The sequence below is a fragment of the Chionomys nivalis genome, chromosome 7 (assembly GCF_950005125.1).
Source record: "Chionomys nivalis chromosome 7, mChiNiv1.1, whole genome shotgun sequence".
Lineage (NCBI taxonomy): Eukaryota > Metazoa > Chordata > Mammalia > Rodentia > Cricetidae > Chionomys > Chionomys nivalis.
The window spans coordinates 77,043,052-77,068,035 of record NC_080092.1 but is presented as its reverse complement, the minus strand read 5'-3'; the positions used below and the strand labels follow the sequence as shown (position 1 = coordinate 77,068,035).

At 52.9% G+C, this 24,984-nt stretch overlaps 1 protein-coding gene across 1 annotated transcript; it reads right to left on the bottom strand.

Annotated features, from left to right (window-relative positions):
• Nucleotides 1-7,074: 7,074 nt before the first annotated feature.
• Osbpl7 (oxysterol binding protein like 7) lies at nucleotides 7,075-23,793 on the bottom strand. The gene is made up of 23 exons (XM_057776285.1): nucleotides 23,648-23,793; nucleotides 22,287-22,441; nucleotides 22,055-22,180; nucleotides 21,853-21,906; nucleotides 20,532-20,645; nucleotides 20,105-20,200; nucleotides 19,869-19,986; nucleotides 19,148-19,251; nucleotides 18,837-18,929; nucleotides 18,615-18,747; nucleotides 18,438-18,532; nucleotides 18,162-18,257; nucleotides 16,938-17,075; nucleotides 16,227-16,320; nucleotides 14,911-15,143; nucleotides 14,591-14,728; nucleotides 10,096-10,159; nucleotides 9,888-9,966; nucleotides 8,903-9,047; nucleotides 8,657-8,801; nucleotides 8,447-8,573; nucleotides 8,210-8,332; nucleotides 7,075-8,049 (listed from the first exon to the last, which is right to left on the bottom strand). Exons 2-23 carry the CDS (start codon nucleotides 22,359-22,361, stop codon nucleotides 7,941-7,943), a joined length of 2,499 nt encoding a protein of 832 aa, XP_057632268.1. The 5' UTR covers nucleotides 22,362-22,441; nucleotides 23,648-23,793; the 3' UTR covers nucleotides 7,075-7,940.
• Nucleotides 23,794-24,984: the final 1,191 nt, after the last annotated feature.

Here is a 24,984-nt window from a genome sequence, read left to right as displayed (position 1 = left end):
GAAGTGCCTAGCCTTACTGCCATGGGGTAGGCCATGACTCTGATAAACATGACGGGTTTGATATCCAGCACTATAAAAGGGAACAAAGACGATGGTGGAGTATATAAAAAAACTTTCATTTTTTAAAAAAGATTTGGTTCATTTTTATTTATACGTATGTGTGTGTGCTTATGTGCACATGCATACGGGTGTTCATGGAAGCTAGGGGAGGATGCTGGATCCCTGGAGCCAGAGTACAGCTGGCTGTGAGCTGTCTGGTGTGGCTGCTGAGAACAGAACTCTAACTGCTCTTAGCTTCTGAGCAGCTATCAGTCCCAAGGATGTTCTAACCCGAGAAAATGTGTCTATAGAAATTCTGTATTAGATGCCATTAAAATTTTTCTTATTTATGTGCATTGTTGTTTTGCCTGTATGTGTGTCTGAATAAAGGTGTTGAATCCCCTGGAACTGGAGTTATAGATGGTTGGGAGCTGCCATGTGGGTGCTGAGAATTGAACCCAGGTCCTCTGGAAGAGCAGCCACTGCTCTCAACGGCTGAGCCATTTCTTCACTCCACTCTAGGTCATTTTAGATGGGAGAAATATTGTCATCCTCTTAGCCCAAGGAATTTTTGGGCTGGAGGAGGCTGTGAGCCAGTGAATTCAGTTAATTTGGCAGCTTTTGTTGTTTTTGTTGCTATTTTGTTGTTCAAGACAGGGTCTCGTGTAGCGCAGGATGTCCTCAGACCCACTGCTGGGGTTGACCTTGCGCTTCTGATCCCCCTGCCTCTACTTCTCGAATGCTGATATTGCCAGCCTGTGCCACCAGTCCTGATTGATTCGGTGCTGAGGAGCAAACCCGGGGCTTTGCCTGTGCAGGTAAGCGTTCCACTCCCTAAGCTACATCTTCAGCTCCTAACTCGATGTCTGTTCGAGAACTAGAAACCCACTTTCAGTCCTACGGCATAAAGTTCCCATCTACCTATTCCAGAATAAACAGCGCAGGGAACTGCCCTCAGAAAATGAAGGAATTAACAAACATCTCTTGCTTGTTGGGGATAAAATGTTTTTATGCTTTTGGCTCACTCTAGTGCCATCCAGTGACAATCATAATAGGTAGCTTTTATTTCAAATCTTGTAAAAAAAAAATCTCCTGGTATCCCAGTATTGGGGAGACAGGAAGATAGTGAGCTCAAGGTTGGGGAGGGGGTTACACAGCAAGACCCTGTCTCAAAAAAATGCATGGTGTTTTTAGTCATATTCAAATGTTGGGAGCTCCAGTCAGTCAGTAAGGCAAGGAAAACAAAAGAGGAGACTGGGCCGATAGCTCAGCAGTGGCCGGCTTTCCCAACACACAGGCCCTGGGTCTGAGCTCTAGCACTAAGAGAGAACAGGGAGGAGACATGGGGAAAGACGCCACGGTGGCACACACTTATAATCCCAGCATTTAGGAGGTGGTTGAGACCAGAGGATCACAAGTTCAAGGCCACCTTCACACACTAAATAGTGAAGCCAGTCTTGTCTCAAAAGGAGAAAGGATGCTGGGCACAATGGTACCCACCTTTAATCCCAGCACTCTGGAGGCAGATGGACTTCTGTGAGTTTGAGGTCAGCCAAGGTTACATTAGTGAGACTCTGTCTCAAAAAGAAAAAGAGAAGGGGAAGGGGAAGGGGAAGGAGGAGGAGGAGGAGGAGAGGAGGAGGAGGAGAAGGAGGAAGAGGAGGAGGAAGAAGAGGAGGAGGAGGAGGAGGAGGAGGAGGAGGAGGAGGAAGAGGAGGAGAAGAGAAAAGAACTAAACTTCCCACATGACAAGCTTCCTCAGGAGAGAGACACATTCTGCCAGATGGCCATTCTCAGTCCCCACTCCCTCTGAGGGTTGGAGGCAATCCCCGTGGGATTGGGGTACCCCTACTCTCTGCAAGGGAATAGGTCAGGGCCTAGGGCCTACTGGAGCGGCTTTCCCTTGGCCCTAGCCCAGACCTGTGGTGCCTTTCCTCTGGGATCCCAGGAAGTGTCCCTTCCAGCAGGTAACTGAGCTAATGCACGTGGATTCCATCCTACATCTGGACACCCCTGTATGTCCAGAGACCGCTAACCTCCGGGGACTTGGGGGTCAATGCTGCGTACACAGGCATTGATCCAGAGACAAAGACCTTAGCCAGAGAGGTACAGTCCCCCTGCTGAGCCTCTCTGATCCTCCATCCGTGCACCAGGCTGCCACAGAGGGCAAAGCACTGGCTACTTCCAGAGGGGGTGTCTCCACCCAGTGCTTGCACACTTGCGCACACCTGGCACACAGATTCCAGTTACATCCAACTCGGAGTGTGATGGCTGAAGGTTGGTGGTGCAGGGGTCCACTCTGTCCGGCTTCAACTACCATATTTGCCATCTGGAATTTTCTATCTCCTTGTACAAATACCTTCAAAACACTTTTGGAAAAAAAAAATAAAAGAACCCGACTCTTCCTTTGGGTCCACAGACAGCTAGGGGAAGGAAGAGAGCCTGGAGTCTGCTCCTCACCTTTACTCAGGCTCACCTGGTCACCTCAGGACCTCTTTATCGCTCAGGAATTGTCCCCTAGAAACAGGTGGTACCTAACCTAGTTCTTCCTTAAGGCTGTAGGCACAAAGATAAGGGTGGCCAGGCAGCTCTCACTCTCTAGTTCCAGACCACAAAAGGCGCCAAAAAGTCTCCAACCACCTCCCAAACCTGCAGTGCAGCTGGGATTCTGGGAACAGTAGAGCCCTGAAGGACAGACTGCCACCCCATGAGGTCCCCAGGAAGAGCAATTATATACACCCCAGGGACACTGCACCTGGACTCAGAGTAATTAGCTCTGGAAGATCTGATTGTCCCCTCAGGCAGTGAGAACTTCACCAGGTTGTAAAAACATAGCAGAAGCTGGGTGGTGGTGGTACTCCGGAGGCAGAGGCAGGTGGTTCTCTGTGAGTTCGAGACCAGCCTGGCCTACAGTGTGGTTTCAGGACAGCCAGGGCTGTTACACAGAGAAACCCTGTCTCAAAAAAATACCAAAGCCAAAAACAAACAAACACAGCAGAAACTGTCCAGCTAGGCCACCTTGTCCAGGAAGCCTTAGCTGTGCACACGTCTTGCTCATGCCCCAATTCTCCTGCTTTAATCCAAAACTCAGTCAGTCTGTGAAGTTGAGTGTGGGGAGTGCTGAATCGCTTTGTCTGTTCCCTTTCTCAGCGTGTTCACTGATTAAATCTCTCTCTCTCTTTTTCCCAAGTTCACCCTTTCCTTGGTGTATTGGGATGAGGGGCCAAGCACAGCCTGTTGAGGTTGCTGGGCCAAGAGTCTGGGACCTAAAAGTTAACTTGGAGCACTCTTGGAGTGGAAGTGTGTCCTGCTTTATCTGCCTTACCAAAAGCAAGTTCAAAATTAAGGTATAAGGTTAAATTTAGGGTCTCAATCCCAGTATATGATGGGTTCTGTGGCTCAGGAGAGATGTCCTTTTCTGAGGGCTCCGTGGGTGGAGGATCCTGGCTCCGCCATGCCAGGGCCCTGTTACTTGGCAGTGAGAAGCCCTAACTACCCCCTGCCGCTTCCAGATGTGGTTGGGGTCACCCCTGCCTTCAAGAACTTGAGTGCTCTGAGCTGTGCCCGGGCTGAAGTGGTCTGACTGGGCATTCATAGAGATATGGGCTATATGTAATTTCTGTCACTTAGCAGTGCTGGTCTCGAGGGTGTGTGGCAGAATTGTGCATTTCTAGAGTGCCAGGTGCCCTCTTGAGGATTCTTGGAGAATTGCAGCGTGTGTGTGTGTGTGTGTGTGTGTGTGTGCGCGCGCGCGCGCGCGCGTGTGCATGTGTGTGTATAGACGCACACGCTATCCCCTTGGTTTTTTCTCCTTCCTCCACTGTCCTGGCCCTTCCAGTTCATTCTCCCACCCATACCCTTCCACCCACCTTTCTTCCTGGAGACAGAATCTTCAGTTTGAGGTACCTCTTCTATTAAGAATTCCTGGCACCAAAAGGCTTTAGTGGCACTGACTTGAAATTGCCTATGCGAAACATCCCTTCCACTTAGGATATTTTAGGCCTTCTTTTTTTTTTTTCTAAATGCAATTTAGGTGCCTCCAGCATCTTTTCAGTAACTAAATCTAAAATGATAAACATCTCCAGCTAGAGCTGTGTGGCTGGGGTGAGGGCTGTAACACCCCCCCCCATGCCCATCTTCCTCCCTCTCTCTTCCCTGCGGTCAGGCCCTATCCTTCCTTCCTCTTTGTCTATCCATGGAAGGGACCTGGCTTCACTCACGGCTTCGCTTCAAGCCGAGTCAAGAGTGTAGATCATTAAGTCCACATTACTTCTCTTTGCCCCAGCTGGCCCTGTCTTCCAGCCAGTCAGATCTCTAGGTCTGCCCTGAGGCCCAGAAGTGAAGAGTGCTGCCAGAACCAGACTGACGGGGGCCTGAAAGTGGAGTTCACCATCCCTCCCCGTTGGAGTAAAGAACCGACACCCTCCATGGGAATGGCTGCCCTCGGCCCTTGACACTGTCCACAGATGCTTTCCAAGAGTCAAACCATCAAAGTTTCCTCACGCTAGCACAAACCCAGCAGACCCTGGCTGGACGGGGGCAGTGTATTTCCATACACCTATTATCCTGGCACTTGGGAGGGTGAGACGAGGCCAGCCTGGGCTATCTAATAAAGCTGTGTCGAAGAAGAGGGCGGGGAAGTCCCACTCTAGGTAAGTCCCGAGGCAGCAGTGTATGTCAGCATCCAGCAGGTGAAGGCCAGGGGACCAAAGCCGAAGTTCAGTCTGAGGTACACAGCGACAGTCTCCAAAGGCAATTGGAAAAGAAAGGAGAGAGACTTTGAGGAGGGAATGGCCTTGTGGAACCAGCAAAAATGACCATAGTCTCGCCTCCTTGCCCTGCCCCCACCTGACCTGCCCAGCTGGTAGCTGCACTAGGCTAAGAGTGAACCCAGAATGGGGCGAGCACAAGTCACAGAGCGCTGGTCCCTGGGTCTGGGGGGAAGGTAACGTTGGAACTGGGTCTATCTCAAACTCCAGCTCTTTGACGATGTGGGGGAGGGTGAACTCAGGCTGGTCCTACCGGTGTCTGCTGCTCTGAGGGGGAAGGCGGTGGGGGAAGGCGGTGGGGGAGGGTGTGCACTATGTTATAAAAAGGTCCTGATGTATGTAGGCTTCAGCCAGCTTGGGGGATGGGCTGGAGTTATTTCTGGCATGTGGTGCTAGATCAAGTGTACTCACATTAATAGTCTCCATAAATAAACTGAAGATGTGAGGCAGGAGGATCACAAGTTCAAGGCCAGGCCATACAGCGGGACTGTCTGATCCGACAACAGCAAAACAGATCTGAGTGAATAACAGCCACCATGGTCAAAGCCAGGCATAGCAGCTCTGCCTGTGATGCCAGTGTTTGGTAGGCTGAGGCAGGAGGGCAGCTGTGAGTTCAAGGCTAGCCTGGGCTACACAGTGAGTTCCAGGCCAGCCTTGGCAACATCTCTTTAAACAGTTCCAACGGAAGCTCCTGGAAATGCGGAGCCCACTCTTCCTGAGACTGGAGGAGAAACCAGGGATCAGCTGCCACACTTCGGGGTCTCCAGAGCTTGATCCCAGGATCCTCTTGGGATGCTTACCAACACAGAGCAGGGACTTGGGGGCTGTTGTTACAGTGGAGTGGGGTGGAGGAGAGGAAAAATCAAACGAGAGCCCAAACTGCTTTTCCAGCATTCCCCTCTGAGACACCAAGGAAGCTCCATGAGAGAAGGAAGGGTCTGAACGTGGACCAAGACCCTCTGCTTCGGCCAAACGCCTGCTTCTGGGTGCCAGGAGGCAATGGGGGCATTTTAAAAACAGGAAACTACTTTTGAAATATCACCCTGAAGCTGGGTGTGGTGGCTCAGGTAACGTCAGTCAGTGCTCAAGGGACTGAGACAAAAGACCAGCCTGAACTACATAGGATGTTCCAGGGAGCCTGGGTAGTGTAAACACTGTCTCAAAAGAGCAAGCTAGAGACACCCACAGAGAGAGAGACAGACAGACAGACAGACAGACAGACAGACAGAGACAGAGAGAGCTCAGTAATTAAGTTGATTGCCTCACAAGTGCCAAGAACCCGAGTTTGGATTCCCAGAACCCCTATGAAAGTTCATGCTATCATCTCCCTGACAACAGGATGGGAGATACAGGGAGTGTCACAGAGTCCCTGGTCAGCTAGCCCATACCCTTCTTAGTGACATCCCAGGTCCATGAGAAACTCTACCTCAAAGAAAGGAAAAGATGGAAGGTGCCTGAGGAAGGACACTTGAGGTTTTCCTCTGATCTCCACATGAAAACACACATGCACACCCCACACCCACATAGATACACGCCCACACAGGAACGTGCACATACAACAACTAGGTAAGCAAAAGCCCACAGCTGCTGAGGCCAGATGTCTGACAGCCAGTGTGCCAGCAGGGCGTCTCCTTCTCAGGGCTCAGAGCACACTCTGCTCTGCTGCCTTACCTCACTCTGGACATGCCTGGCTGTGGAGGCCCGGAGTCAGTATGCCCACCTCCCACGGGGCGCACTCCCGAATAACCCATTTGCCACAAAGCTCTTTCCTCTTCCCTGTGCCCAACCTTTGTTGTTCTCACAAGGAACCAGTTGAATCTGCCAAGTCCCTGCTTCAGAATAAGACCACAGTTCACAGTTTCAGGAACTAGGAATATCGTGTGTGTGTGTGTATGCTATGGCACATGTATGATAGCAGACAACCTTAAATCAGCTCTCTCAACCTTTACATGAGCTCCAGGGATCTGACTCAGGTCAGTAGATTTGCAAGGTAAAGCATCTTTACTCCCTGGGCCATCTTGCTAGCCCAAGTAAGTTAACTTTCGTCAGGTTCTTCCCCCATTCCTCGGCCAGTGCTGAGGAGTGAACCCAGGACTGGCCTTCTGCATGCCAGGCAAGCACTCCCACCCTGATCTACATCCCTACTTCTCTGGAAACAGACCTTTTGGAACGACATAAGTCAACACAGCAGTGGTTATGAGCCTTCCCCCAGAACTCCAGAGCCTATAGCTTTCAATGAGTGGTCACAGGCCAAAGTCTAGGACAATCTTTATTGGAGCTTGGAATGTTATAGCAATTCACCTGACTCAGGCAAACTGAGAAAATGAGCAGCAGCGGTGACAGACACCAGCAGCGGGGGTGTCCTGGCTACATTAGGAATCCTGCTCGCCGGCAAGCAGGACACGGCGCGCGCATACACACACACACACACACACACACACTCCTACACAAACTTACACTCACACTGGCTCACTCCCTCCTGGGTGAGTCTGAGGCCAGGCAACTCAGCCTGCTCCACACCTCTTGGAGAAGGCTCATCCACCTCTTGGGGCATCTGCTAAGCCAAGCCTGAAGGGACCACTGGTGTCCCCTGGGGTGGAGGAGCTGGAAGCGGCAGGTGCCTTGCAGTTTGGGAGAAGGGGATGCAGGACAAGGGATGGGTCAGGGCAGAACAAAGAGGCTGCAAAGAGGACAGATGGGAAAAGGACATCTCCTCTCCTCCACCCATTCCAACCCTGCAGCACGGCCAGCGCCCTGGGCACAGAAAAGTCTGGGTAGCATCAAGGGGGTCCCCTGTGTCCTAGGAAGGCACTGAAATGGGGAGCAAATCTGGGGAACCTGGCATCTCCCAAAAACACGCCCAGAAGAGGAGGATGGCTGAGCGAGAAGGGTTTGACATGCCAGCTGCTGGGGTAACAAGACTGGGAAGCCCAGATTCCATTTCCACCCCAATGGTGGAGTGGGAGAGCGCTGAGATACAGCCCCTCTGGCCAGCAGAGGGGGAAAGGGCTGGAGGCTTGGCTGCCCCTCTGCCCTCAAGGGCAGTGAGAGCAAACCTGACCTCACCCATATGTCCATGGTAGGAAGAGGGGCAGGAGTGAAGGCTCAGAGTCTCCTGCCCCGAGGCCAGGGCTACCAGAGCACAGCCCCATCCAGGTTCCCATAGCCTGGCTCAGCACGCAGCCTCCAGTATGTATGGTTGGTCACCCACCACTCCTTGCCGCTGCTGTCTGTCTGCCGCCTGGGGGAAAAGCACCAGTAGGTGTGGGTAGAGGATGGTAGAACGCAGGCTAGTTCCCGGTGCTGCCTCCCACAAACTACTCTAAGCAGAAGGCGGTAATGAGGAGCCGGGCTGCAGAGGGACCCAGAGCGGCGGGCGGGGCGGGCGGGGGATGAGGCACCTGAAGAAGCGTGCCTGGTGCGCTATGTTGTTCTCCTCCATCACTCTCCTCCGGTCTCGCTGGAGCTGCTCTATCCTCCTCTTCTGGGCCTCCGCCGCCTGTATGTTCCCCTCCTCCAGGTACCTGATGATCCAGACATCAGGCAGTGAACTGGCTAGCCTCAGGGGTTCCCAGAGCTGAGGTCCCTGCCCCTTTCCCATTTTAAGGAGTTCCTAGGGAAGTCAGCCAGGCACCGACCTCTGGTCTGGCCGGAGCCGTGTGTCAGTGGAAGGCAGGGTCCGTTTCAGCTCTGCGGTCAGCTCATTCAGCTCCAAGGCAAACTGAGTGAAGCCGAAGTTTCGCTCATGGTCTGGGGGCATTGAATCTGGGGGAGGCAAGGGGCTGGGGCAGGTGGACTGTGTTACAGCCACCCTCACCCTCTTCAGTCCTCCTGGACACCCCACTTACTGGGTTTCCAAAGGCACTGCCCACCCGGTGGGAGGCCGCGGTACAGCCCCTCATGCCATTTCCCGAAGAGGCGGTGGAGGACGCGCCCACTGCGGCTAAGTACTGCGCCTTGTACCTCATGGATGTTGGAGCTCCAGTACTTGGCCTATGGTGGAGAAGGTGGGAGTGGGTAAGAGGCTATCCCCCTTCCCCAGAGGAGAGGACCCTCCGGGTGGAGAGGTGGGGTGGGCGCGCGGGTGCGCCTACCTTGCAGAAGGTGATCTTGCAATGGCAGGAGCTATCCTGCGTGTTTCGGATAAGCACCTCTCCATAGTGCTCGATCCAGCGCTGGCCACTGAGGATGTTGTGGATACAGGACGTCACCTTGTTCCATTCAAAGTGGTCCCCAAACCTGAGAGAGACAGGGCACATGACAGCAGCAGTCAACCAGCCCTGGGAAACAGGTAGGCTGTTAATGGAGATGCTCCTTTCTTCCTGTATCAAGTCACAAGGGCCGGAAGGAGGAGTGCCGACGTCCGGCACCAGCTAAGGGAGGTGCAACTCTTGTTCATAACCTCAGTCGCCATCACAGAACACTCCAGTGAACAAGTCTGGATTCCATAACAAAGTTCCTAAGTGCACGAGTCACGGAAATAAGACTGCAGAAGGGTCCCTGCCACTCTTTTGCTCTGGGATTTTTGAGACAGGGTCTCACTGTGTAGCCTTGGGACTTGCTGTATAGCCCGGGCTACCTTGAACCCACAGATACCTACTTGCTTCAGTGTGCATCACCAAACAGGGCCCCTGTCACTCTTAGTGAAAAGCCTCCTTCCCCTTTACCTTCTGCTATCTGTCTGTGTATCCGTCTCTCTCTCTCTCTCTCTCTCTCTCTCTCTCTCTCTCTCTCTCAGCATCCATTTAGATTTCTGTGTGTGTGTGTGTATGTGTGTGTGTTGGGGGGTGGGGGTGGGGATGCCTCGTTTCCATAGATCTGAAGTCTCAAGTGCATTTCTTAAGGTAAGTCATGATCAAAAAGTTGTGAAAGACACTTAGTCAGATGACCTCGTTAAGCCCCCACCCCGGTTCTCAGGCTTCTCGCCTTCTTCACAGTAACCGCTGCAGACGCAGGTGTAAAATGTACAGATGCCGCCGCCTGCTGTCACCTCCGGCAGCTCCAGGCTAGACCAGGCCCCACTTGCAGCCAGGAGAAGGCCCGTGAGCAGGCCCAGCCCCTGGAATTTACAGTACTCACCTGGGCAGGCTGACGTTGACGGTCCCCACGGGCACGATCTCCAGGGATTTGCCCCAGAATTTGTTCTTCCACTTCATGTCTGGGGAGGGGAGGGCGGGAGGGGGAGAGGGATCAGCAGACATAAGGCCAGAGTGATCCAGATTGTTCCAGCCACCCCCGCACCCCACCATCCATAACCTTCATGCTCATCCAACCCTACACCACTCACCTTGCCAGAAGACGAAGTTCTCCGATTCTGCATGACATGCAGAGATTGGGGGATGATGGGAGACCTTGATAAGCAAAAAAAAAAAGTCCTTAACGCTGCCCCTGAGAAGCTTGGGGTCTCCTTAACCTGGCCCCCACCCCGATTCTCTGATTCCTACCTAGTTTCAAGGGAATCAGTTAATTCTTGTTTGATCTTTGAGACAGGGTTTCTCTGTGTAGTCTTGGCTGTCCTGGACTCGCTCTATAGAACGAGCTGACCTCAAACTCACAGAGAATCGCCTGCCTCTGCCTCCCAAGAGCTAGGATTAAAGGTCTGCGCCACCACCGCCCGGCTTGAATGGGTTAATTCTAAGTCATTTGCTCCTGCAATCCTCAGGCACCATCCAAGTCCATTATCATCTCTGTTCCCCACTGGGCCCCGTGTTCTCCTTGCTCATTGGCCTTGCTGGCCACCCTGACCAACTCTGCTGATGGAGCCCTCAAAAAGCAGCCCTGCTTTGGCACAGACATTCCCTGCAACATACCCAACAGGGCCTCTAACCCATGCGGGAAAAGGCAACTCCTTCCACTCTAGCTTCATCCCTGCTACCTGCTCCCCTCCGAGCTTCCAGGCTGGCATCTCTTCCTTCATGGCTCCACAGCCCTCCCACACCGCTTCCCTTCAGTCCTTCCTTCCACATGACCCCTTCTCTACAAACAAAAGGGTTTCCTGCATCTCCCATCCGAAGCAGCAAGCCTTCCCTTTATTTTCCCACACAAATATTCATAGCGCTTTTATTCATAATACCCCCAACAGGAAACAATCCAAACGTCAATCAAAAAGGAAACAAGCAAACTGCTGTGTGTTCACACAAAGGGACATTCATTAATAAAAGGAATACACTATTGGCACACTCAACAATATGAATAAGGCTTTATGCTGAGTGAGAGGAGCCACCAACGAGTACACACGCCTTGACTGCATTTTAAGTCTCCCCCTCTAGATAGGCATGTCTCTGCTGCCATCTGTGCCCATCATTTCTGGCAGGATAGTAGCAGAAGTCCCTTCCCTAGGTCAGAATGTGAGGATTCTATTGTACACATTATTCTGCTGTGTAAACTTTGCACTCTCTTTAATTCCTGATCTCAGGAGGCAGAGGCAAGTTCAAGGCTGGCCAGAGTTACATAGTAAGTAAGACCCTGTCTCAAAAAACAAAGCAAACAATATCAACAAAAACTAAATAAAAGAATGAGTTTGGTGCTCACCCTTCTCTCCTCCCTCTGTGCCCACCCATTTCTCCCCCCTCTGGTGCCCACCCATTTCTCCTCCTTCTGGTGTCCACCCTTTTCTCTGCTTTCCCTTGTGATTACATTTCTTGAAAATAATCTCCTTTTCTTCTAGTTTTAAATTAATTTTTTAAGATTTATTTATTACACATACAGTATTCTGCACGCAGGCATGCTTGCATGCCAGAAGAGGACATCATATCTCATTATAGATGGTTGTGAGCCACCATGTGGTTGGCTGGGAATTGAACTCAGAACCTCTGGAAGAGTAGGCAGTGCTCTTAACCCCTGAGCCAATCTGTCCAGCCCCTTAAATTAATTTTTTTTTCTTAAAAATTTAGCTGGGGTGGGCGGTGGTGCCATATACCATTAATCTCATCACTGAGAGGCAAGAGGCAGAGGGATCTCTGAGAGTTCAAGGCCAGTCTAGTGTTCAGGGCGAGTTCCAGGACAGTCAGGGTTACACAGAAACCTTATCTCAAAAAACAAACAAACAGGGGGCTGGAGAGATGGCTCAGTGGTTAAGAACATTGCCTGCTCTTCCAAAGGTCCTGAGTTCAATTCCCGGCAACCACATGGTGGCTCACAACCATCTGTAATGAGGTCTGGTGCAGAATATTGTATACATAATAAATAAATAAATATAAAAAAACAAACAAACAAAAATTTATATTGATGTATGTTTGCCTGTATGTATGTATATGTACATGTGCTTGCAAAGACCAGAAGAGGGCATGAGATCTCCTGGAACTGTGGTGGTAGAAACAGAACTTGGGGTTCTCTACAAGAACAGTGAGTGCTCTTAACCCTTGAGCCATCTCTCCAGTCCCTAGTTTAAAACACACACACACATACACACACACACACACACACACACACACACACTCAGAGGTAGAAAGAGGGATCAACAGTTAAGAGCGTATACTGGGCAGCTCCTCAAAACATCCTGTAGCTACAGCTCCAGAGAAACCCAATACCTTCTGGCTGCCTAGGGCACTAAATTCATATGCTCACACACACACACACACACACACACACACACACACACACATTCATGTGCTCATCACACACACACACATATACATACATTTAAAAAAATTTAAATGGAGGCGGTGCTGGAGAGATTGCACAGTTAAGAGCCTTGGCTGCTTTCCCAAGGGTCTTACTATGCAAATAAATAAATCCAAGTCCACTTTCCAGTCCCATACGGCAGCTTACACACATCTGTTACCTGATGTCCTCTTTTGTCCTTTACAGCACCACGTATGCAAGCACTGCACAGACACACAAGCAGGCAAAACATCTCCACACATACATAAAATGTAATATATGTGCACACCTATCTACATATGTGTGTGTTTATGTGCGTATGTGTGTGTGTGCATGGGAGCATGTGGGTGGAGGTCAGAGGACAGTTGGCAGGAATTGCTTCTCTTTCCGCCATGTAAATCGCTGAACTTGAACTCTGGTCATCAGGTTTAGTGGCCACTGCTCTTACATGCTGAGCCACCACACTGGCCCTTTTTCTAGCTTTTTTTGGTTTTTCGAGAGGAGGTTTTTCTGTGCAGCTTTGGGTGTTCTGGAACTTGTTCGGGCTGGCTGGGAACTCAGAGCCTGTCTCTCCCGAGTGCTGAGCCTGCCCCACCGCTGCCCAGCTCTAGATTTTATTTTTTTTTAACTTTCACTGTTGTCAGGGGTTTCTAACTTTTTAAGTTTCTTTCCTTCCTTCCTTCCTTCCTTCCTTCCTTCCTTCCTTTTTTTCTTTCTTTCTTCCTTCCTTCCTTCCTTCCTTCCTTCCTTCCTTCCTTCCTTCCTTCCTTTATTTCTTTCTTTCTTTTCTTTTTTTGAGACGGGGTCTCTCTTTATAGTCCTAGCTGTCCTAGAACTCACTATGTAGACCAGACTGGACACAAATTCACAGAATTCCTCCTGCCTTAACTTCCCCAATATCAGAAGTAAAGGCATGTGTCACCACCGCCAGCCTTGTCCATCTTTTGATGTGGCAATATGATGTTGTCATCTACAGCTGTTTCGGGCTGCATTTACAGCTGTCCTGAGGTGGACCTCAGCCAATGGGCTGCAAGCTGGATACACCTGTGCACTCTGCATAGCCTCATCTCTACCCTGTCCTTCCTGTCTCTCACTCATGAAGTCACTGTCACCCCAGGTCCCATGGGCCACATTTCCCCTCCTGGTGACAACCCCACAGGGGATCCTGATTTTTCCCACCAACTAAGTTGGGAACCCTCTTTCCAGTCCGTGGTCCATAAGCCTCAAAGCCAACAGGACATTTCCCCGAGGAAGTCCCACCCAAGGGGCAACCTGCTACTAGCTCTTTTTTTCCCTTCTACCTTCTCTCTTGCTAGCTGGCATCTGCACCCATGCACTGAATCTCCTCAACTAGAGAGACAGAACCACGCAGGACCCCCTCCACTCACCAATCCTATTGCCCAGCACTCTAAGAGGTCTCTCCACACTTGTTCCCGTCTGCTGCCCACGTGAGGCTGGCAGCTCCTCCACTCCAGCCTACGCCATGGTGCCCAGCACAGGGTCACTCCCCACCCTCTCCTCCACCCCTGCGCCCGCTGAGTTCGGTCAGTGGTGACGCACACAGAGCTCTCAGTTTCAGGGAACCACAGGCTAAGTGCAGGTTGCCCTCAGCTCTCAGGCTGATGACTTTAATGGCCCGATAATGGCCTCTGCCAACTGTTGCACACTGCGGCCTGAGTGCTCTCTCCAGAGTGCCATTGTGAGCATGCCACTTCTCTGTTTCGAGTTCTCCGTGCCTCTCAATGGCTTCGGATTTAGAAGCAAATAAAACCCCAGAATGCACCTCACTTTCACCTACAAAGCACAGGGCTTATTTAGCCTGTTCAGTCCCGTCTCTGGCTTTGCTACAGGTGATCCGCCTTAGCCTACACACACGAAACAAACCAACGTTCCAGCTCTTTACCCAGACTTTCCCTAACCCACCCTTCAAGACCTAGCTGGCAGTGTCGCCCCCTCCCCAGCACACCCTGGCTGTGGCTCTCACTAGCCCTCTCGAATTGCTTTACTCTGCCTCCCATATACAGAGCAGAGCTCTCCCCGCTGGCATGTGCCTGGCAAAGGACCACTGCTTTTTATTCTCCTCTATCCATTGGCCCCGCCGGCCCACCTTCTGGTCCCCAAAGCCCAGGCCTTCCCCTGCCCCAGCGGTGAGAACAGCCTTCCCACCTCAGGGCCCATACCTGCTCGCTGATAAAACGGAAACCCCGGTCAGGCCGCTCACACTCGTAGGTCTCTCCCAGGACGGGGTTAAAGGGCTTGCATCCTGCCCGGTGGTACGTGGAGGAGTAGGCGGAGACAGCAAAGGCTGCAATGTACACCTGTGGGGAGGCCAAGGAGGGTGCCACATACGCAAGGACACCCCAGGAAGGACACAGCAGCAGCCCACTGCAAGCAGAGTCTGGGGTTTGAATGCGGTGCTACAGCACCAGGGACCCACCCTGGCAGGATTTGGGAAGACAGACAGAACCCCAGGGAGGAACGGGTGACCCTGGGTGGGTACCATTCGCTCGCAGGGGTCGGTCGTGCGGCTGGCCTGGTCCAGGAGGTTGCTATACTCCAGCTCCTCGCAGAGCCTCTGCAGCGTGTTGAGCGGCTCGTTGAGCTGCACGGGCATCGACACCTTGGACAGGTCTTTGCCGATGTTGTTGCGGAGGATGTTCCACAGGCTCACATCTGTTCCAGGTCCACTGGCAGCTGGCAGGCAGCGGCGGCGAGGGGGCCCTACAGCAGGCCCTGGAGCACACGCCCGTGGGCCGAGGCAGACATTTTAGTCTCCTCTGGGACACTAGTGCTCCAGATAAGCCAGGCCCACTGCACAGGACTGCCTCCTAAACTCCTGAGGCATGCTGGCATTGCCTCCTAGGGCAATGTTGGATCCGCCTGCTTGTGAGCCCCTGGATGGGCAGCAGAGCTGAGAACCACCCGGACAGGACAGTGCCACTGCCTTGCACAAGTGCTCAGAAGCTGGGCCTAAGCCTCAACCTTGCCTCTGTCCCCTGATGAATAAAACAGAAGCTGGGATGCGGGGCATCCGCTGCCCTCCCCGCAGTTTTGTACAGGGGACAGGGTCTCCTTGGGTCTGCACTCACTGCGTAGCTGAGGATAATCTTGATCTGACCCTCCCACTTCCACCTCCCGAGTGCTGGGTTTCCAGGCCTGTGCCACCACTCTTGGTTCTGGGGGCTGAACCCAGGGCTTTGTACAGATAAGGCAAACACTCTACAAGCCAAGCTAAACGTCCCCAGTCCTCGGCCCCTTTTCTAGAAGAAGAAATAAGGTGGGCAGTGGTGGCCCCAGCCTTTAATCCCAGCACTCAAGAGGCAGAGGCAGGCGGATCTGAGTTTGAGGCCAGCCTGGTCTACAGATGGAGTTTTAGGACAGCTAGTGCTATACAGAGAAACACTGTCTCAAAAAACCAAAACCAAAACCAAAAAAATTAAATTAAAATTAAAAAAAAGAGAAAAAAAAAAGAAAGAAAGGAAAGGAAAGGAAATGGGCTCTGGAAAGTAAAGTGATGGGCCCAGGGCTACTCTGCTAAAAGCCCAAGCAGAACCGTCTGTCCCCGTCACAGCCCATCCCAGACTGCTAGAAGGTAGGCCAGCACCATCCCCAAGCCTGGTCAACCTCCCAGAACAGCCCCCCAAATATTCCCCAGCTCATGGTTCCAAGGTCAGTTCTGGAATCAATACCCAAAGACAAAAGCTCACCAGACACAAAGGATTGCCTCTACATGGCACCCGGACCATGAGCCAACAGCTTCTCCACACACACACTCCAGTTCACCCTTGGCCCCCTGCCTACTCGTCCAGTTGGTACCTTTCTGACAGCGGTCAGCTCCCCTGAGGTCCAGCACCTCCTCAGACAGGCTGGTGGTGATCTCACTAGCGCAGGACTCCTCCTCCTCAGAACCCTGAACAGGGAGAGTGGATAGGTAGGGTAGACTAAATGGCAATGCCCAGGACCTGGCAAGAATACGTCAGTTAACTCTTTGATGAAAGAGAAAAGACTGGGCGAGGAGGACTTTAGGTCCTAAGATATCATCCTGTACTTGATTGGTAGAAAAGAGCTTGCACCAGGTGGTAGTGGTACACACCTTTAATCCGTGCACTCGGGAGGCAGAGGTAAGTGGATCTCTATGAGTTCAAGGCCAGCCTGGTCTACAGAGTGAGTTCCAGAACAGCCAGGGCTACAAAGAGAAACCCTGTCTCAGGGAAAACAACAAGACAAAACACAAAAATAAAAAACAGAGCTTGGGAACTTGGCAAGACATAGAGAAAAGGGAAGTTGAGGGGGACACGGGGGTCAAAGTAGCGCGAAAGCTGACGTGGGATCACGGGAAGATGACTTCAGAGACCGCAGTAAGGTACGGCGTGGTAAACTGGGAGCAGAGGTTTCTAAGAGCCGCACAATGGGCATGCTCTCAGAGATAGCTGCCAAGGTGGCGAGAAAGGACACAGGAATCTCGGGACCCCAAGCCCGTCTTCCCCACGTCCCCCCACTCCTGCTGCCGGCTTCCCCTTCCCTCACCTCATTCTCGGAAGAGCTGGCTGAAAGGAGAACCTCGCAGGCATCGAAGAACTCCGTGTGGGAGTCAGCGAGGGACAGCACACTGCTTTGGGAGAGCTGGGGGGTCAGCTCTCGGCCTTTCATGTACAGAGCTTCTTGCTGTGGAAGACAGATGGATCTGAGACCTCAGAGGCCATCGGAGTGAGAGGGAAGCCACCCCCCCCCCCAGACTCAATTCCTGCCAAGCAGGAGAAGTAGCAGAGGGGAGGAGAAGGGTAAAGGGAGAGGGAACAACTTGGACTTGGGAGAGGTGGCACCAACAAAGCCTGGCTTCAAACCCTTTTCCTAGCCGGGCGGTGGTGGCGCACGCCTTTAATCCCAGCACTTGGGAGGCAGAGGTAGGCGGATCTCTGTGAGTTCGAGACCAGCCTGGTCTACAAGAGCTAGTTCCAGGACAGGCTCCAAAGCCACAGAGAAACCCTGTCTCGAAAAACCAAAAAAAAACCCTTTTCCTGCGCTGGTCCACTCAGCCTGGACCCCCACCCCACGAACAGGTGTAGCTGTGTCCCCAGCTTGAAGATTAGAAGACTGAGACCCAGAACACACAACTGGCATGCAGTGGCGCCACATTCGGACTCTAATTCGGCCTGGGTTCAACTATGGGACCACGAGCCCATCGACTGGATTCTTTGGGTTTTAGTTGTATGATGTAGACATGTCCAACCGGCGGTCCGTGAGCTCTGCCCGACAGAATGCAGCCGAGAACAGCTATGAATGCAGTCCAACACAAAATCATAGCTTACTTCACACAGTTAAAAATTTGTTGGCAATTTTGTTGTCGTTATTGTTAACTTCATTATATGGTTCTGGAGTGTGAATTTTGTACAAGCCAATGCCATGGTGCAATGTCAAAAGGCTGGACTGGCCCAGTAGAAGGTAAAAACCAATGCCTCATAGGCTCTGAAATCAAAGTTCTCAGAGGCTGGACATGTGGCTCAGAAGCAGACTGCTTGCCTGGCAGGCTCAGGGCCCTAGGTTCAAGGCTCAGTACTGCAAACCAAACACGACGTGAGGAGATACAAGCTGCCTGGAGGACCCGCCAAGAGAACCGTGATGCTGTGTGAGAGCTGGATCGCCTCCCACCCCTCCCCCACCTACTTCTAGACAAAAATCAACCCTGTGCTCTTCCCCTGGCCCTCACCCCTGGGAGAGAGCCAGCACCCACTGTCCATCCTCGAGCCTCACCTCCTCCGGGTTGAGGGAACTGAAGGAGTCTGCCGTGGTGTCTGAGGAGATGGAGAGTGAGTGGAGGCGTCTCTGACCATCTGGGGCCTCAGAGACCTGAGGCAGAGGGTGAGCAACCAGGGTGGGAAAGCGAAACCCTCCCCACCTGCCACCCCCACCCACTCAGGACAGCCTCTGCCAACCCCTGAGCCCTGGCACAGATTTGCCGAAGGGACCTGCAGTCCCAGCTCAGTCTCAGGCCCTCCCTCCAGTCAGCGGCCATGTCCCTGAGCTCACCGCCATCTGCGACAGCTCTGAGCCCTGATGCAGGTCTCTCAGTCGATCCCGTTCTGTGGTGAGGGCAACCAGGACGCTGCTAAGGGAGTTGTGCACTGCCGGAGCAGGCCAGACGTCAGACCCTTCAGTCTCCTGACCTCTTGACCCACTTGGAGATACCACCCAGCCTGTACTTACCCTTTTGGGCCAAGGCCCAGAAACTGCGCTGCAGGTGGGCATAGTCTGGAGGTGGCAGCCCACGGTGGCCGGAAGAGTCCCGAGACTCCAGGTACCGAGACAGGTTGGGAACAGAGCCATGGAGACGACCAACCTGGCAGTGAACGTGAGGGGTGAAGGGACAGCTTCCTGATGTCCAGGGCATTGCATCCCTGCAACTTGAGGCTTAGACCCCCATCTCACCCGTCCAATGGTGTCATCTTTGGCAAAGCCCTGTGTGCACCACATGCGACTGGTCCGTTTTCCCTTCTTGGGTCTCTCAGTTGTCACCGAGGCCTGGCAAGTTGAGGAGTAATTTCACTCACAGGGTTGGAAAAAGCCATGGAGAAGAGCACAGATCACCAGGCACATGGGCATGGCATGCCGGCAGTGACCCAGACAGAAAAGAAACAGCCTGGAGGCTGCTGAAACAGGGATGAGGCAGGCAGGCCTGTCCCCTAAAGTGACAGGGATGAGGGGCCCAAGCAGTCTCTGCCTCCTCCCTTGACCCTTACCTGGTGTGTGGGGATCACAGGGGCGGAGGGGATTCGGTGTAGGGACTCCAGGCTCTGAAGGAGTCTGTGTAATTCCTGGAGTTTACCCTGGCATTCTGAGAGTGCTAGGAGAGAGGGAAGGAGGGGACATTGCTCTCCTAAAAGTACCGAGGTTTCCAGGCTGTCCTATCCCTTTTTTTCTATTCAGCTGGCAGCCAGGGGAGTCTGACACTGTTTCCTCTCTTCAGGAGCTTAAATCGTTTCCAGTCTTGTGGCACAGCCACTTCTGATTGTCTGGGAGGCCAGTAGTCTAGCTCACCCCATCTGCAGACTACCCCCCACCTCTTCCGCCTGTGCCCAGGCTGGGTGTCCTTACTATCTGTCTCTCCTTATTTATACACACTACCCTCTCTGGGTCACTATCTCGGTCTCCGGCTGCAGGAACTCAATTCTAGGGCACAGTCTTTCCCTGCTGCTATTCAGAAATGTTACTGCATCGGCCTCCTGCAGGACTCTTCAAGTGAGCTACGTGCTTAGGGCGTGTGCCTACTATCTTCTGCAAATTGGGGTTCCTAGGGGCACTAAGAAGATTTGATCATCTTGGAGGCAGAATGTGTCTTCCCCAGAAGAGGGGGTCCCTCCAAGGAAGTGATAGAGATAACATTTTCCCTTCGTGTTGCTACTGCCCAGACCTGAGAACATGGGCCTTACCCACAGAGGCCCTGGGGTCAGGGACCCTCACCATGAGAGCAGCGGTCTAGCCCATCACTGTCCCTCAGCCAGGATGATACTTTCTCTCGAGGGCCAACCCCAGGTAAGGCAGAGGCACTACCTGCTGTTAGCATCTGGGTACCAGGAACCTGTGGGGGTAAGCCAAGAGTCAGGAAAGATGGTGCCCAGCTCTCTGGGTCTCAGTTTCCCACAGCCTCCATCCTTAAATCTTTACATCAGCCACCCTCACGCCTGGGCCCTTCTTACCTTCCGATGAGTGGCACCGGGCACGTCCAGGCGCTGGGCCAAGCGATGGGCTCGGAGCTGGGCCACCCAGCTTTGGAACAGGTCCTGGGATTTGATCTGCAGAAATGATAGAGAGAGATAAGAAGGGAGGGGTTGCTTTCCAGGAGCAAAACATCAGGTCTCTGATTTCCAGGCAAGCAGGGAATTTCCCTAGAGCACCCAGTTTATACAAAACCCTGTCACAGAGTATAATGCCCCCAAGCATAAGAGCTCCAAGGTGTGTATCCATTCATATAGCAGCCAACCATGGGAGTGGGCCCACTCCTGCCTGCTTCACACAATTTAGACATTCTTCTTGTCAAACTCAGAGAACCCTTAGCGTCTGTGTTTGTGCCCCGGCACCTCTGCCAGGCTAGTACCCAGAACACTTTGTTCCCAGGGATGTCACCTTTAGGTGGTAGATGTTGTCTTCTGTATCAAGGTCAATGCGCTGGGCCTTTTTGTTGATGGACATGACAGACAGCCGGACATCAATGGAGCCATGGAGCTTCCCCTTGGTGATCTGGAGTGGAGGGTTGGTGCAAGACAGGGGACTGGCTTGAGGTTCCCAGAAGCACAGAGGCACTATCTCCTTGAGGCCACTCAAGACTCACAGGCCAAGCACCGTAAGTCATATATGAAAGGGCTTGTTCATCACCTCGTGTACATAGAACACTATGCTGTGCCCAACTTCATGCAGGTCTGAGAAGTCATCAAGTAAGGAAAAAATGCTGCTAACCCTGGAGCTCTATGTGGTGGAAAACAGAATGCACTTTGGAAGGAACCTGAGACTCCACCTTGTTTCTTGTTCCCAGCACAAGAGGAGGACAAGGACAAGGGTGACAAAGCCCCTGGGCACTTAGTTTGCAATGGGCATCATCCAGATAATGGCACGAGTGGCTGAGTGTACCCCCTACCCCGTGTCAGCAAGGAAGGAGGCTGAGGGCCAGGGAAGCAGCTGTCTCATGATATTTTGGGCTCTAGGAGCCACAAAGAAAAACAAAATACACACATGCTGATATCCAACGGTAAAAGGTACAGTTTCTACATATAAACTACATACCATGGCTGTACCCGTTAGCCATTCCTAGATGACTTCTAATACCTAACGTCATGTCAATGCTGTGGGAATGGTGATTCTAGTGTTTAGGGAATCACAGCGAGAAGAAAACCTGCATGTGTTCAGTACAAATATACTTCCTTTTTAAAAAGATTTATTTCTTTATTATGTATACAACATCTTGCCTCCATGTATGCCTGCAGGTCAGAAGAGGGTACCAGATCTCATTACAGATAGCTGTGAGCCACCATGTGACTGCTGGGAATTCAACTCAGGACCTCTGGAAGAGCAGCCAGTGCTCTTAACTCTGAGCTATCTCTTCAATCCCACAGATATACTTTCAAAGTGTGTGTGTATGTGTGTGTGTGCGCGCATGTGTGTGTGCACGTGTGTATGTGTGCCTTGTGTGTGCGCACACGTGTGCATATGTATATGTGTGTATATGTGTGTGCGTGTGTGTGCGCGTGCGCATGCGCGCATGTTTAAATTGTTGACTCTGAAGATGTGGAGCCTAAGGATGCAGAAAGTCAACAGTAACTTGGTGGAGGCTGCTGATAAGTGGAACTGAGTGAGACTCAGACTCCGCTCCGGCTAACTCAAGGCTCCAGCCACCTGCTCAGAACATCTGGCACAGGCTCCCCCCACACCCCCAACCTGGAACCTGACTTACATCTTGTCGCGTTGTGGCATAGTGGAGGATCCCATCCTCAAGCACAAAGTACCTCTGTACGGAAGGGGCAAGACCAGGCAGCCAAGAGCGTGGCGTAGGGAGAGAGCAAACACACACAGTTGTCTTCTCCTGCAGCATGCATGGATGCCCGCGCTGGCCAGCAGTTCCCACAAGCAGCTCCTCCCTTGCCCTGACACCCTACCTTGTGCCAGCCCTTAAGAGGCCACTTCCTCTTCTTCAGCAGGTGTCCTTCCTGTCTCTCAGGCATGATGTCCTCTGCTCCCCGTCTGCCCCGAGGATCCTCTACCACCTCCCACAGCTCGGAGGCCTGTAATCCAGAGTAGATGGGGGGCAGCAGCTGGTTAGCCTGCCACCTCAGTCCATTCCCCAGGGACCCAGGGTAGGCCCAGTCACCACTGCTTTCTACTCCAGACCTGCTGGGTGCTGCTGGGTTTTGACGACTGAGTGCTCTCAGTCAGGGAAGGAGTGTCTCTTTCTTGGAAGTCCATGAGGAAGGAGAGGGTACTCCCTGGTGAAGAGGGCAGAGCAGGGGGGCAAGGGAACGGTGTCACCTTGTCCTGGGAAATCCCTTGAAGCAAAAGAGAGACCCATGAGTACGACCCTGCTGTCATGCTCCCCACCACTGGGAACATGATCCACATCCCCCACTTGCATGCCAACCCCACACCCCCAGAATGCCTTGAAACCACAATGGACCTCGCCAGCAGCACCCAACTCAGCCCCCACTGTGGTCACTGCCAGGGGGTAAGTTAGCACTCAGCATAAGGCTTCACCCTGGACATACACCCCAGGAATCCAGGAAATGCCGGTTCCTTGGGGTTGGGGAGGAAAGAAAGAAGGTCTAAGAAGAGATGGAAGGACTCAGAGACTAGACGGGCAAGAGCTCCTCAGTTCAGCTGCCTTTTCCTCTGGGATCTCTTTGCCTACTTCTACGGCTTGGCCACAACTGCCCTGCAGACCACCCCTTAGCTGCCAGTGCTTCTGCTCCCATTTTCTGCACAGGGAAACTGAGGTCTGAGGCAGTCCTGTTTTCCCACGCCTCCTCGCGCCAAACGTGCCCCGAGGATAACCACCTTGGGTTTTTTTCCCTGCTCCTCCATCTACCACGTTAGTCCTCTGTGCTTCTGAGAAGCACCTCCCACCCAGCAGGTGCAGGACCCTGGCTGACTGAGACACTGTGGGTGGGAGAAGAGGTGACCAGGAACATGACCAGGTCTATCCAGGTCCCACGGCAGTGCCCACAGGCGCCCTTGGCACTGGTTCTGACCGTCCTGGCTCCGCCGGGAGATCAATAATACATGAGGCTGTGTGTGTGTGTGTGTGTGTGTGTGTGTGTGAAGGGGGAGGGGACTGGAGGGGTAATGTTGTCCGGTGTCTGGGGAAGCAGCTCAGAGCTTATGCAGCTAGCAAGCACCTGAGGAGTTAAGGCCAGAAGGGACAGGGAAGAGGCAGTGTAAGTGTGGCCAGGAGGTCACAGCAGAAGGACCCAGACTGTAAGAGGCTGACCCAAGGGGAAACTCCTGCATTCGACCATTTGAAGTTTCCAAAACTCTTCCGGTGTTTGGGTGTTTCTATGCCCTTGTCCTGGTCCCTAGGACCTGGGCCATTCACTGCTGGCTCCCGGCAGAGGTGGGAGGTGTCTGGCAGTAGGAAGGAGAGTGTCCCCCTAACCACCTCCATTCTCAGCCTCTTCACTGGAGGAGCAGACCCTCCAGCTCCAGAGGAGAGGAAGCCCTCCCAGTAATGTCAAGTGGTGCCAGCAAGGCCCCCTTACCCCAGAGTCCATGGACGCCCTTGCTTCTTGGTCCGTACACTGATCCGCCTCTGAGTCACTGTCCCCGAGTCGCCAGCTACCTCTTCACAGAGCTGAGCAGTGGCAGCTGCGGCTGCAGAAACCAGGAAGGAAGGAGACGTCGGAGCCTCCCCTCCAGCCGGATCTCCCCACCTGCCCCTCCCCCGTCGCCTCCTCCCGCCAAGCTCCGGGCTGCCGCTCAGCTCTGCCCCCCTGCTCCCGGGAGGACTAAGGACCGAGTGGTACCGAATGACTTGGAATTGAGGGGCGCAGTCCCCACTGGGCATAGTTCCACGTGAATCAGAGGACTGGGAAAATGCTGGCTTCCAGCCACAGGAGGTAATTTGTTCAGGCTAGCGTGGCCTTGACCCTGGGAGCACTCAAGGCCATTTCCTGATTCACCCGGGCCTCTCAGTTTACACCTGAAATAGAGGGCGCATTTTGGACTAGCAAAGATATCAGGCTGACTGTGTAGGGACAAAGATGTCCTCCAAACTCACACCACCCCTGCATACTCTGGGACGGGATATGACAAACTATGCCAGAAGCATAGTCAGCAGGCCACTTGAGGGACAAGGGACAGCTGAAAACCCGGAGGCTATTCACTGCTAGGATGGCCTACCAGGTAAGCTGTGGCGCTCAGGAGAGGCAGGTGCAGTGAGTGTCTGGGGTGGGACCAGCTATGGGGCAGTCACACGCTGGTTGTTGTTATAAAGGAAAGCCAACTTGGGGGCCCTCCCCTGACCCTCAGACACCTTTACCCACTGCTAGAACACTAAGTTCAGTTGCTGAAGTAATCAAGAATTGGCTCTTGAGAAATACCTACAATTCATCCAAACGGACGTGCTCTGACTGACAGGTTTGGTTCCTAAGAAATGGTGGCACCATAAGCAGATGTGGGTGTGAAGGCTCTACTATGGTCTCAGAAATGATGTGGGTCACTTGTCTGCTCCACCTTGTCAGACTCAGGGATACCTGGTGTCTGGGCTCCCTTCAGGACCTCAGCCAGCATGGATATAGCCTTCCAGGAGGGAGTGGGCAGCACCAGGTAGGCCTCTGGAAGCAGAGCCACCCGGTGGCACTGGGCAAAGCTGCTGACATTCAGAGCCTCAAGGGCCTTTTAAATGATTGAGCATCCCTGGGCATCCGCAGAGCTGGGCTCGGTAAGAAGCTGGTCCTGGCCCAGGCCAGAGGATAGCTGCTGCAGAACTCCAACCCCAGTGTCTGTCCAGGACTGAAGATGCTGTGGCATGGCTCCAAGTCTGGGAGGAAGGCTGAGGAGCCACTCCTCATTCAACACCATCCATTCAGGATGTGTT

Coding starts and splice junctions, on each gene's coding strand:
- Osbpl7 (XM_057776285.1), bottom strand. CDS start 22,361: ATGGACTTCCAAGAAAGAGACACTCCTTCCCTGACTGAGAGCACTCAG. Junction 16,321..16,937: donor CCAGCTCTTCCGAGAATGAG/GTGAGGGAAGGG, acceptor CTCCCTGTTCAG/GGTTCTGAGGAGGAGGAGTC. Junction 8,333..8,446: donor CGGCTCCGGCCAGACCAGAG/GTCGGTGCCTGG, acceptor CTGGATCATCAG/GTACCTGGAGGAGGGGAACA.